Source organism: Protopterus annectens, chromosome 8.part0, assembly GCF_019279795.1.
Source record: "Protopterus annectens isolate FY-2018-M chromosome 8.part0, PAN1.0, whole genome shotgun sequence".
NCBI lineage: Eukaryota > Metazoa > Chordata > Ceratodontiformes > Protopteridae > Protopterus > Protopterus annectens.
Genome location: NC_056741.1, coordinates 882,194,353 through 882,208,861, shown reverse-complemented (window position 1 = coordinate 882,208,861; position 14,509 = coordinate 882,194,353). Strand labels below are relative to the sequence as shown.

At 39.3% G+C, this 14,509-nt stretch overlaps 1 protein-coding gene across 1 annotated transcript in view; it reads right to left on the bottom strand.

Annotated features, from left to right (window-relative positions):
- Positions 1-12,267, bottom strand: part of TFE3 (transcription factor binding to IGHM enhancer 3) — a 650,077-nt gene extending 637,810 nt beyond the window's left edge. Inside the window, exon 1 of the mRNA XM_044080401.1 lies at positions 11,749-12,267. Within this exon, the coding sequence (XP_043936336.1) occupies positions 11,749-11,864 (116 nt within the window). The 5' untranslated portion in view covers positions 11,865-12,267. The remainder of the gene's footprint in view (positions 1-11,748) is intronic.
- Positions 12,268-14,509: the final 2,242 nt, after the last annotated feature.

Below are 14,509 nucleotides of genomic sequence, written 5' to 3'. Positions count from 1 at the left end.
TGAAGTTTAAACCAAACTCTTGTATTTTGTCTAACAAACACAAGGATATTATATTTGGCTGAATTAGAAGCACAGTCTCATGTCCAATGTGTGGAACATGTTCAGGGAATGTCTTAACCAAGTACTTGTGCTATACTAAAGTCTCATGCAAGTAAGTGTGCACTTCAAAAAGTGTTAAAATGTGTTTCTAATTATGTGCAATATTAGTCTAACTGCATGTCCATGATGTAATAGTTAGGTGTTATATGTGTAAAGGTCTGCGAAAATACTCTATACATTGTCTGCACATTGAGTCTGTGGACACAGAATTTCGTTCAGTTTTTGCACTTGTGTGATTTCCGAATGACAATAAGGTTTACTTTGCGGTAAGAACCAGTTTCCTATGTGTCCCACACATTTACTCAGTTTCTCACTTCATTGCAGCAGTAATCTGATGCTCAGTTATATCCAAGTACTACTGGAGAAAACATGAGTAGGTAAGCTCAGTAAACGGCTGCAGTTCAGTGGTGATAAGGATCTTATTCCTTTTCCCTGTTGTTGTACAATTTTTTGTTAAGATATTTACAAACACAGGGGCTTCTCAGCAAAAGTATGGTTTATATGTCTTTTAATGCTTTATAGCGGCGCATCTGTTACATCACAATTTAGTGGATTTAAGGAACCATTTCTTTACCCTTAAATGCTGTGTATGCAATCTTGAAGTTTATATATGTATAACTCCAGGGACGTGGCAGATTGTAAACATACCATTTTTGTATTCTCGACTGGTCATGTTACACTGTTACAATTATTTGGGTCAATCATCTGTGACTTGAGTAACTGTGTTTACAGTTAACTATATACACTCATACAGCACCAATAGATCAAGTTGCCTTTTCAGCAACCCACAGTTTGTCCATTAAAGGAAAAAAATAGCCAGAGAATATCACACCGGTGAAAGTCAGACAAAAACATTATTGGTTCTTGGAAGGGGCAAGTCCATCTTAATTCTTGGTTACTCATTTGGATTTGATTTTTAGTTTTTGTTTATAGTTGCTGTTTGAAAAAAACATGGTAACTTCAGGATCCCTAGACATACCTCTCTCTATTTAAATCTATACATAGGATTAACTGAAATTATCTAAAACAGCATAAGATCTACAGTAAAAATATCAACAGCAAATACCTAAATGGAAAGACATCTAAACAAAAAATATTTACAAAATCTAACCACATTCAAAACCAATGTTTTTGAAGGGGAACGACCACCCCTGCACTCCCAAACCCTCTGATAATTTTATACACTAATACACAGATTGCAGAACAATGGGACAGGGCATAAACCCTTCCCTAGTATAGTTTCAATTTTGTCAATATTTAGTTTTTAGATGTTTTTCCAGTTTAGATATTTTGCTGTGAATATTTTACTGTTGATCTCCAGATGTTTCACATCATTTAAGGTAATCCCATATAATTTCCAGATGTGTATGTATGAATGTGTGTGAAGACTGTGTCTGTGTGTGACGGCAGCATGCTATCACTAGAACACCAATGAGATTGCTAGCTGTACCTCCCTAGGCAGACAGCGCCTACTAACAGAAGTAAGAAACTAGAGATATAACATCACCTGCTAGCTGTACCTCCCTAGGCAGACAGTAGTTTTTTCCCCACCTGTACATCTCTGTAACTGACTGTAAAGATGTAGTATGCAGTACAGTTGTCTCTTACTTACAGAAGTACTGTTAATTGCTCTGTGTAACTCACTGGATTATGTACTGAACTCCAGCCACCTGTCTGAGGGATATAACATACAACGCCTACTAACAGAAGTAAGAAACTAGAGATATAACATCACCTGCTAGCTGTACCTCCCTAGGCAGACAGTAGTTTTTTCCCCACCTGTACATCTCTGTAACTGACTGTAAAGATGTAGTATGCAGTACAGTTGTCTCTTACTTACAGAAGTACTGTTAATTGCTCTGTGTAACTCACTGGATTATGTACTGAACTCCAGCCACCTGTCTGAGGGATATAACATACAACGCCTACTAACAGAAGTAAGAAACTAGAGATATAACATCACCTGCTAGCTGTACCTCCCTAGGCAGACAGTAGTTTTTCCCCACCTGTACATCTCTGTAACTGACTGTAAAGATGTAGTATGCAGTACAGTTGTCTCTTACTTACAGAAGTACTGTTAATTGCTCTGTGTAACTCACTGGATTATGTACTGAACTCCAGCCACCTGTCTGAGGGATATAACATACAACGCCTACTAACAGAAGTAAGAAACTAGAGATATAACATCACCTGCTAGCTGTACCTCCCTAGGCAGACAGTAGTTTTTTCCCCACCTGTACATCTCTGTAACTGACTGTAAAGATGTAGTATGCAGTACAGTTGTCTCTTACTTACAGAAGTACTGTTAATTGCTCTGTGTAACTCACTGGATTATGTACTGAACTCCAGCCACCTGTCTGAGGGATATAACATACAACGCCTACTAACAGAAGTAAGAAACTAGAGATATAACATCACCTGCTAGCTGTACCTCCCTAGGCAGACAGTAGTTTTTTCCCCACCTGTACATCTCTGTAACTGACTGTAAAGATGTAGTATGCAGTACAGTTGTCTCTTACTTACAGAAGTACTGTTAATTGCTCTGTGTAACTCACTGGATTATGTACTGAACTCCAGCCACCTGTCTGAGGGATATAACATACAACGCCTACTAACAGAAGTAAGAAACTAGAGATATAACATCACCTGCTAGCTGTACCTCCCTAGGCAGACAGTAGTTTTTTCCCCACCTGTACATCTCTGTAACTGACTGTAAAGATGTAGTATGCAGTACAGTTGTCTCTTACTTACAGAAGTACTGTTAATTGCTCTGTGTAACTCACTGGATTATGTACTGAACTCCAGCCACCTGTCTGAGGGATATAACATACAACGCCTACTAACAGAAGTAAGAAACTAGAGATATAACATCACCTGCTAGCTGTACCTCCCTAGGCAGACAGTAGTTTTTTCCCCACCTGTACATCTCTGTAACTGACTGTAAAGATGTAGTATGCAGTACAGTTGTCTCTTACTTACAGAAGTACTGTTAATTGCTCTGTGTAACTCACTGGATTATGTACTGAACTCCAGCCACCTGTCTGAGGGATATAACATACAACGCCTACTAACAGAAGTAAGAAACTAGAGATATAACATCACCTGCTAGCTGTACCTCCCTAGGCAGACAGTAGTTTTTTCCCCACCTGTACATCTCTGTAACTGACTGTAAAGATGTAGTATGCAGTACAGTTGTCTCTTACCTACAGAAGTACTGTTAATTGCTCTGTGTAACTCACTGGATTATGTACTGAACTCCAGCCACCTGTCTGAGGGATATAACATACAACGCCTACTAACAGAAGTAAGAAACTAGAGATATAACATCACCTGCTAGCTGTACCTCCCTAGGCAGACAGTAGTTTTTTCCCCACCTGTACATCTCTGTAACTGACTGTAAAGATGTAGTATGCAGTACAGTTGTCTCTTACCTACAGAAGTACTGTTAATTGCTCTGTGTAACTCACTGGATTATGTACTGAACTCCAGCCACCTGTCTGAGGGATATAACATACAACGCCTACTAACAGAAGTAAGAAACTAGAGATATAACATCACCTGCTAGCTGTACCTCCCTAGGCAGACAGTAGTTTTTTCCCCACCTGTACATCTCTGTAACTGACTGTAAAGATGTAGTATGCAGTACAGTTGTCTCTTACTTACAGAAGTACTGTTAATTGCTCTGTGTAACTCACTGGATTATGTACTGAACTCCAGCCACCTGTCTGAGGGATATAACATACAACGCCTACTAACAGAAGTAAGAAACTAGAGATATAACATCACCTGCTAGCTGTACCTCCCTAGGCAGACAGTAGTTTTTTCCCCACCTGTACATCTCTGTAACTGACTGTAAAGATGTAGTATGCAGTACAGTTGTCTCTTACCTACAGAAGTACTGTTAATTGCTCTGTGTAACTCACTGGATTATGTACTGAACTCCAGCCACCTGTCTGAGGGATATAACATACAACGCCTACTAACAGAAGTAAGAAACTAGAGATATAACATCACCTGCTAGCTGTACCTCCCTAGGCAGACAGTAGTTTTTTCCCCACCTGTACATCTCTGTAACTGACTGTAAAGATGTAGTATGCAGTACAGTTGTCTCTTACTTACAGAAGTACTGTTAATTGCTCTGTGTAACTCACTGGATTATGTACTGAACTCCAGCCACCTGTCTGAGGGATATAACATACAACGCCTACTAACAGAAGTAAGAAACTAGAGATATAACATCACCTGCTAGCTGTACCTCCCTAGGCAGACAGTAGTTTTTTCCCCACCTGTACATCTCTGTAACTGACTGTAAAGATGTAGTATGCAGTACAGTTGTCTCTTACTTACAGAAGTACTGTTAATTGCTCTGTGTAACTCACTGGATTATGTACTGAACTCCAGCCACCTGTCTGAGGGATATAACATACAACGCCTACTAACAGAAGTAAGAAACTAGAGATATAACATCACCTGCTAGCTGTACCTCCCTAGGCAGACAGTAGTTTTTTCCCCACCTGTACATCTCTGTAACTGACTGTAAAGATGTAGTATGCAGTACAGTTGTCTCTTACCTACAGAAGTACTGTTAATTGCTCTGTGTAACTCACTGGATTATGTACTGAACTCCAGCCACCTGTCTGAGGGATATAACATACAACGCCTACTAACAGAAGTAAGAAACTAGAGATATAACATCACCTGCTAGCTGTACCTCCCTAGGCAGACAGTAGTTTTTTCCCCACCTGTACATCTCTGTAACTGACTGTAAAGATGTAGTATGCAGTACAGTTGTCTCTTACCTACAGAAGTACTGTTAATTGCTCTGTGTAACTCACTGGATTATGTACTGAACTCCAGCCACCTGTCTGAGGGATATAACATACAACGCCTACTAACAGAAGTAAGAAACTAGAGATATAACATCACCTGCTAGCTGTACCTCCCTAGGCAGACAGTAGTTTTTTCCCCACCTGTACATCTCTGTAACTGACTGTAAAGATGTAGTATGCAGTACAGTTGTCTCTTACCTACAGAAGTACTGTTAATTGCTCTGTGTAACTCACTGGATTATGTACTGAACTCCAGCCACCTGTCTGAGGGATATAACATACAACGCCTACTAACAGAAGTAAGAAACTAGAGATATAACATCACCTGCTAGCTGTACCTCCCTAGGCAGACAGTAGTTTTTTCCCCACCTGTACATCTCTGTAACTGACTGTAAAGATGTAGTATGCAGTACAGTTGTCTCTTACTTACAGAAGTACTGTTAATTGCTCTGTGTAACTCACTGGATTATGTACTGAACTCCAGCCACCTGTCTGAGGGATATAACATACAACGCCTACTAACAGAAGTAAGAAACTAGAGATATAACATCACCTGCTAGCTGTACCTCCCTAGGCAGACAGTAGTTTTTCCCCACCTGTACATCTCTGTAACTGACTGTAAAGATGTAGTATGCAGTACAGTTGTCTCTTACTTACAGAAGTACTGTTAATTGCTCTGTGTAACTCACTGGATTATGTACTGAACTCCAGCCACCTGTCTGAGGGATATAACATACAACGCCTACTAACAGAAGTAAGAAACTAGAGATATAACATCACCTGCTAGCTGTACCTCCCTAGGCAGACAGTAGTTTTTTCCCCACTTGTACATCTCTGTAACTGACTGTAAAGATGTAGTATGCAGTACAGTTGTCTCTTACTTACAGAAGTACTGTTAATTGCTCTGTGTAACTCACTGGATTATGTACTGAACTCCAGCCACCTGTCTGAGGGATATAACATACAACGCCTACTAACAGAAGTAAGAAACTAGAGATATAACATCACCTGCTAGCTGTACCTCCCTAGGCAGACAGTAGTTTTTTCCCCACCTGTACATCTCTGTAACTGACTGTAAAGATGTAGTATGCAGTACAGTTGTCTCTTACCTACAGAAGTACTGTTAATTGCTCTGTGTAACTCACTGGATTATGTACTGAACTCCAGCCACCTGTCTGAGGGATATAACATACAACGCCTACTAACAGAAGTAAGAAACTAGAGATATAACATCACCTGCTAGCTGTACCTCCCTAGGCAGACAGTAGTTTTTTCCCCACCTGTACATCTCTGTAACTGACTGTAAAGATGTAGTATGCAGTACAGTTGTCTCTTACTTACAGAAGTACTGTTAATTGCTCTGTGTAACTCACTGGATTATGTACTGAACTCCAGCCACCTGTCTGAGGGATATAACATACAACGCCTACTAACAGAAGTAAGAAACTAGAGATATAACATCACCTGCTAGCTGTACCTCCCTAGGCAGACAGTAGTTTTTTCCCCACCTGTACATCTCTGTAACTGACTGTAAAGATGTAGTATGCAGTACAGTTGTCTCTTACTTACAGAAGTACTGTTAATTGCTCTGTGTAACTCACTGGATTATGTACTGAACTCCAGCCACCTGTCTGAGGGATATAACATACAACGCCTACTAACAGAAGTAAGAAACTAGAGATATAACATCACCTGCTAGCTGTACCTCCCTAGGCAGACAGTAGTTTTTCCCCACCTGTACATCTCTGTAACTGACTGTAAAGATGTAGTATGCAGTACAGTTGTCTCTTACTTACAGAAGTACTGTTAATTGCTCTGTGTAACTCACTGGATTATGTACTGAACTCCAGCCACCTGTCTGAGGGATATAACATACAACGCCTACTAACAGAAGTAAGAAACTAGAGATATAACATCACCTGCTAGCTGTACCTCCCTAGGCAGACAGTAGTTTTTTCCCCACCTGTACATCTCTGTAACTGACTGTAAAGATGTAGTATGCAGTACAGTTGTCTCTTACTTACAGAAGTACTGTTAATTGCTCTGTGTAACTCACTGGATTATGTACTGAACTCCAGCCACCTGTCTGAGGGATATAACATACAACGCCTACTAACAGAAGTAAGAAACTAGAGATATAACATCACCTGCTAGCTGTACCTCCCTAGGCAGACAGTAGTTTTTCCCCACCTGTACATCTCTGTAACTGACTGTAAAGATGTAGTATGCAGTACAGTTGTCTCTTACTTACAGAAGTACTGTTAATTGCTCTGTGTAACTCACTGGATTATGTACTGAACTCCAGCCACCTGTCTGAGGGATATAACATACAACGCCTACTAACAGAAGTAAGAAACTAGAGATATAACATCACCTGCTAGCTGTACCTCCCTAGGCAGACAGTAGTTTTTTTCCCCACCTGTACATCTCTGTAACTGACTGTAAAGATGTAGTATGCAGTACAGTTGTCTCTTACCTACAGAAGTACTGTTAATTGCTCTGTGTAACTCACTGGATTATGTACTGAACTCCAGCCACCTGTCTGAGGGATATAACATACAACACCTACTAACAGAAGTAAGAAACTAGAGGTATAATATCACACTGCTATTCATTTGTCTATAATGCAAACACTGTGCTGAAAAGAAGCATCTACCAAAATGAAAGGCTGTTTGGACAAGTTCATCAACGGATATTTCTGTTTGGAGAAGTATGGATATTTGGACAGATTTACCAGAAGAAATTATGGGGATTTACTACTCAAAGTATGAGGTATCACATTCATCATGGATATAAGAACAAAACTCTTATGGAACTGAGTCGAAGTGCTGTCAGTCTGTTGTTTCTAGCCCTGGGTTGCTGCAGAGCTGGCAGAAATTCTCAGCTTCATTTCCAGATGGACTGAAGCAGCATCTGCTTAGGCTCCAGAGGTGTTCCAATGCCACTTCTCAAACATGTTTCTGCTGTCACTGCTTTTAACTGTTTCTAGCTTCAAACCATAAAACAGTGTCAGCTAGTATTGCATTGCTATTTAAGATGGTTATACAGTACAGAATAAGTTGTGGCAAGGTGTCAAACGGATAAAATGAGTAACTGCTACAAGAACTAATTATATTCAACACATAGTACAAAGGCACATATATTGTTAACGTCAGTAAACTAATGAGAAGCAGGGGGTGACCTGAAAATGATGAGGATGAGCACGAGTCTGTGACTTTAGAGACCCAGGTTCCATTACTCAGAGGTGTAGATGGAACACATTAATGGCCAGTTGTCCTACTGAGGTCTGCATCATCTAATTATGATTAAGTAGTTGCCAGAAGATTTGAAAAAGGACATTCTTCTGGAACAAACATTCACAGGGAAGTAAGACAGGTATAATTTCAGGTGGAAAGTTGTGCAATGACAGTTGTCTAACATACTGCATGGGAAGAATCAATTTTTCTCGAGGTTTAGTGACTTTGGATGTGGTTATATTAAGCAAGGGGATACAACCCCCCCGCACTTCAAAAGGAAAAGAAATTGGACAGCTTTATGCAAATCAATATGGCTGCCAAGCACACTTGTGCTCCAGATTCTACATCCATAGAGTGTAGAAATGTGGAAGCACAAATGCATGTCCCACACAGACTAAACACTGTGAGCTAGGGAGCATCACTGAAAAACAAAAACAGTAAGGTCTCTACTCTGCAAGGGATCTGCTTTCCCAGTGTCACTTCCCAAAGGAATGAACAAGTCAATGGACAATGGATGGCACCCAAAAGTCTGCGGTTAGTGAGGAGTACTGACATGCAGCTTTAAGATATAAACGTGATGCAGAATCAATAGGTATGACTCCACCATCTTAAGCAGTACTGTGAATGCAGTTCCATTACTCCAACCCTGACGCCATCTTGGCTAACATGGCCAACATTACCCTGGTGCTGGGCCCAGCAACCTGAGCAGAGCCAGCCTTAGTCTGGACAGCAGGTAGGATGGCATGTCTAGCCATAAGGGATGAAGAGGACATACTAAGTGACATAAGAAGTCTTCACCTGCTGACATTTTCATATATGAGTATGAATTCCCTACTACTCTAAATCAAACACTTAGGGCTTTATACTCAGCCATAACTGTGGCTTTAAAGCCTTTGCTTTAAAATGTCTCCCTTCTTTAATATCACAAGAGACTGCCCAGGTTTAGGCTAAAGAAGAAACCAAGTCAAGCTAAATGGAATGTGACCACTACCAGCAGATGTTAATGGTGCTGGTTCATAGATTCATGGGTATATACTACGCTAACAAGCACAAGGGCCCTTACATAACAGCCAAGCTTCTCAACTGTCCAGCAAGTCTTTTTTTTTTATTTCCATAGAGGTTATTTGTAGGGCTATATTTTAATGATTATATGTAACCAAGAGCATGATTGGTCAAACATTTACAAGCCACGTCTGTCCATTAGAGAGACAGGTGTCAGACCAGAGGTGAATTTCCAATTTTCCTTATACTAAACCAGTTTAAGCTTGAATATTGTTAGGAAAGAACTCTTCTATACCTGGATGGGAAGCCTATTCCAGACATAAAGGTTATTACTCACATATTGGCAATGAGGCACTGTTAGCAAGTTCCCAGGAACACTTCAGAGACAGAAATGTGGCTAAGATACCGCTACCTTGTAAATCCTAATTACTGTGATATACAGTGCAGCCAGTGTTAAAAAGAAAAAAAAAAAACTCCCAATTAATAATGGGGCAGATAAACTGCAGATAAGTAGGAAGACATCCTATTGTCTGGCAGTGAGTATGTTACAAAAGGCAAATTAGAGCAATTACAAGGAATGGTGAGAAAACCAGCAACTAGCATTGTTTTCAAACATGGGGGGTGGAAGGAGTGACAACTACACGAACTGTTCAAACAGTGAATAAGAATACAGCACTGTCATACATGACTTTCTACACTGCCACTGACTTGGGCCTCTCCATACACTTCACATTATACATGCATTGTATAGTCTAGAAATAATATTTGTACAAGCCTCTATGCACTTTACTGAGCATGCTGAATGAAGGCACCACGTCAAACTTCTTTATCCTCCCATAGTAATAATTGTGACAGTCCATACCTCTCAACTGTACAGGGTTTTGCAGAATGTCCAGATTTTTGCCACATATTTTGGTCTGTTTCTCATAAAACTGTGTTTTTTTCTGACAAATTGTTGGTAAATCACTGAAGGTTGAAGTCAGAAAATAAATTTGAGTTTCAGACTTCATACCCTTCAGAAAATTCATGCAAATGCAAAACCTGTTAATCAACTTTCTAAGCTTGTAAGAGCAATATTTAAAAAATATCCATATTTTGGGGCATCTGACCCCCCCTCCCATTATTTATGGGTTTGTTCAAATTTTGTGCGCTAAGAAGTTGAGAGGTATGATAACACATTTTTATTTTAACATTTGGAATTAGTTTCCCTGTCTCACCAAGGACTGTAGGGGAAAACAAAGCTCCTGTGTCAGCAAACCATGTCTTCTCGGTCATTTAAATTATAATAACAACAATAATAATAATAATAATAATAATAATAATAATAATTAATCCAAATAAAGAATAAAACAGTACTAACTAACTACTTCCAGCAGCAACATCTTATTTTATTAATGAATGCTTGTGACTAAATCTTTTCAGTAATACGTAAAAAAAACGTATATGATCTGCAACAATCACTGCATTTGCTGTGCTCCCAGGCCTTAGTATAAATGATATGACACTTAGCTTTTGAAGCAATTTAATCCTATTTGTACCCTTGGAAAATAATTGCAGAAAATTTTTTGGTATCCTCCACTAAATTTATTAAGTAGCTGCAACATCCTACTATCTCAAAATGGATTCCTCACAGCAACATAAATGCATACATATATACAGCTGTTAGTGGTAGCAAAAACTAGTACAAGTAAAACAACTGTGTGTGTGTGTGTGTGTATAAACATACACATAGATATTTGTTTATTTATTTATTTTTTATGCACTGGGTAACATGCTATGTCTTTCACCTATTCAAGCCTTCTTCTACCATTTCATAAGTGTAGTTATGCAAATTTTGTTTGAACCATTTAAGTTCATCTCATGAGTACAAACAAATCAGCCTTCTAGCCAGAGATGCAGACACATGTACCTTGCGTCCAGCTGTTTTTTTCCATACTGCAACCTTCCTTAATGCAGATGTTAACCAGTCTCATATCTTAAAAATGGGAAGAAGGCTCCCTCTCTCTTCTTGTACTTATTAGACCGGTCATCACAACTTTATTGAATGAACAACAGAATGCACTGCATGCACATTAACTGTGAGCTGTTAACCTTCTTTTATCAGACAAGTCGGTCCAGTAAATAGAGAAAGTTGCCTTTTTATATCTCATCTCCAACTTTGTTATACCACTTATGGTACCCTGCACTGGGAAGGTACTACCTTTTGGAAACTAGTATGAGATATTTATAAATAAGGCTTAAAAACTAAGTGTACTACACTAAGTTATGAGTGGTTCACTTTGTTTTCCCAAATCAGTCACTTGAACTCATCCTGAAATGCAAACGATTACTGAGGTCAACACTCCTTTTGCTACCTAGAAATATTCCTGCCATCACAGTTTTGCCCTACCTTATACAATAGCATTGACATCATGCATTCCTATTAATACCAAAAGACAAAACTAGTTACGCAACATCAGGCCATGCAAGCAGTCCGGAAAAAATGTTGCACTCAAGCATTCCTTAAGACAAACATCATTTCTTTCCCTTTATTTCTAAAAGAGGTAAAGGATTTTAGCTTTTACAGGGTGAAAGAGGCTTACCTGAATGGCTTAGAATCCAGAATCACATACACAGTCTGCTGCTGTTGCAGTTGTTGGCTTTTACTTGCATTCAGGTCTCCCTTGTCACAATCTTTTGAAACAGTAACATCAGACATTATATATCGGTTGTTTCAGCAGAGGCTTTTCTTCTAGCCTCTTGTGATCCACCCAGAAAAAGGCAAAGTTATCCTAACTGTAATAAAAAATACACACCACACACTAGGCAGCGTTATTCCTTTTCTCTTCAGATTAAGTTTTAAACGAGAGACTCTCCTGTTGTTCAGAGCAGTTTACAGAACTGATTATTTAACAGCAAAGCCTCATGTATTTGTTTTTGTAAAACTGCTGTTGGAATAGAGCTGTAGATTCAGTTCTAAGCACTGTTTTCATGCTTTGCAGGAAATGAGGCGATTTTGCAGGGTGAGTCACACACTACTGCAGAGATGTTGCTGCGTGTCTGTCTGAGGCGGGGGAACTCCACAGGAACTGAACACACAAGGAAAAGCTCTATGGTCTGAGCAGAGATTGACAGCAGTGGCACAAAATAAGGATATAAGATAGAGTGAAAAAAAATCAGGCCATTGGCTTTTTGGCTGAAGGGAGACGAGTGGGTGTGGCATAGGTTGTGAAAAACTTGTTTGGCATTAAACTGATTTGAACAGTGCCTAAACTATGGTCTTTCTCTGTATTTGTCCTGGGAAATTACTGATTCTAAAGCATGCTGGGTTGTTGTAAATTCCAATTTGAGACAAGCTGCCTTCAGTGTTGTAAAAATGCATGTAACATATTATTCAAATTACACATTTTTTGTAAAATGTGTTGCTGAAGTGCACCCTTACTAAGACCTATAGATTAACACTTAAAGTTTTTTGAATGATTTTAATGACTAAACTACTAGGTGATGAAGTTTTTTTCATCATAGTTACCACTTACGCAATTAATATCTGTCGAAAGCATAAAAAACACCTGTCTGTCAGTCTGTCTCTCTCCCTGTGCTATATGAAAGAATGGAAAGAGAAAGTTGTCAAAACAAAGTATGTCAGAAAGTTGTCAAAACAAAGTATGTAAGAATTAAATGGTAGCTTTCTAAAAGTGAAACTCAGATGCATCACTTCCTGGAAGAGTTGACAATGTATATTGCACCCATTCATCTTATTGCAACCATTCATCTTACACACACACACACACGCGCGCACTCACACATGCACACACACACACACACGCACACACACACCTGGAAAGACATTTTGTTTGCCTTAATGAATACCTCCTTTTGCAACATTTTCTTTCCAGTCTGTTTACTTGGACCACTGAGGAGTAACCAGTTTGTCCTTTGTTTTGTAGACTGCAGCATAGCATGATGTAAATCTTGTTGTATACTGCAAGATAATGGTGTGTGTGTGTGTGTGTGTGTGTGTGTGTGTGTGTGTGTGTGTGTGTGTGTGTGTGTGTGTGTGCGCGCATGCATTTGTCAAGGCTGCAGCATTTCAAGGAAAAAGGTTCTCATGTTATCCATACAAGACAGTGATTTTCAAACAGGTTCTTCAAAATTCTTAAGTTTCCTCTTGCATCTGACAGACAAAATTACAGTTCATGTTTGCTATAGTTCACCATCAGACTCAGTAGATGAGCAGAAGTTATCAGCTGAAGTTTTACAATAATTTCAGAATAATATAGCGATTGTGTAATGGATTTGTTCTTTTGGCAACTTCAAATAAAATGATAAACACTTATTTTTCCTATGTAGTTTTTGCTCCATGACTGCTGACCACCCAGCCTTCCCAATTAAGCATGCTCATTCCCCTCCATACCCAGAGATTTGATTGTCTATGAAGGTCATTCATGATGCTTTGTAAACATTTCAACACCCTGGAAATGAGCATGTATGTTATAACCTAATTTCATCCTCTTGGGTGGAAGGGTGGAACTGGTGATCTGCGCCACCATAGTGGCTCATAGTGGCTTTCCCATATTGTTTTCTGCTCCTGCACAACTACTCTGAAGACATGCCACCCACAAAAGACTTGGTGTACCAAAGGCCTATGCCAAGGCCATGCATTCACATCACAGCCCTTCTTCTGAAGGCAGATCCATAGCTTGATTTTCTGGCAACTTCTGCCATTACTCAGTTTGATCCCCCCCTTCAACTTTAAGTTGAGGAGCAAAAAAAAAAAAAGCAAATACTGAAGACTTTAACTCTGACCTCAGATCCAGTGCCAGCACTGTAATACCAACCAATCAGCATATGCCGATCATAACCCCTAACACCTTGTGCTCAGGGTGGCTACCCAATTCACTCCATCTTAGTTACTCCTTTGTATGTAGGTACGTATGCACTGCAGGACTGGCTCCACCCTGCCCTAACTCCCAGGAGGAACATATCTATCCTTTCCAGCTAGAACCTTCAAATACCTGAATCATTAATCAGATTTGGGCAGCTTAAACCATAGTCAGGTTTTTATCCATCAATGCCACCAGTGCTGACGTACAACTATTTCCTTTTAACTAAATTTAATAATGTTAACACAGTAATCACCATTTTATATCTTGTTATTAATAATACATTTAAGTGTCTTTTGCAGGGTCTGTCTACCTGTTATTATATCATATACAAATATGGAAGTATTATAAAATTGTTATAAAATCACATGGTCACAGCAGATGGAATGCACTGGGTTTCTTAACTAGAAAAGATGACTTCTACAGAATTTTCCTGCCACAAAAAGCACAAAAAATCACTGGAATAATGTAGGATATCAAA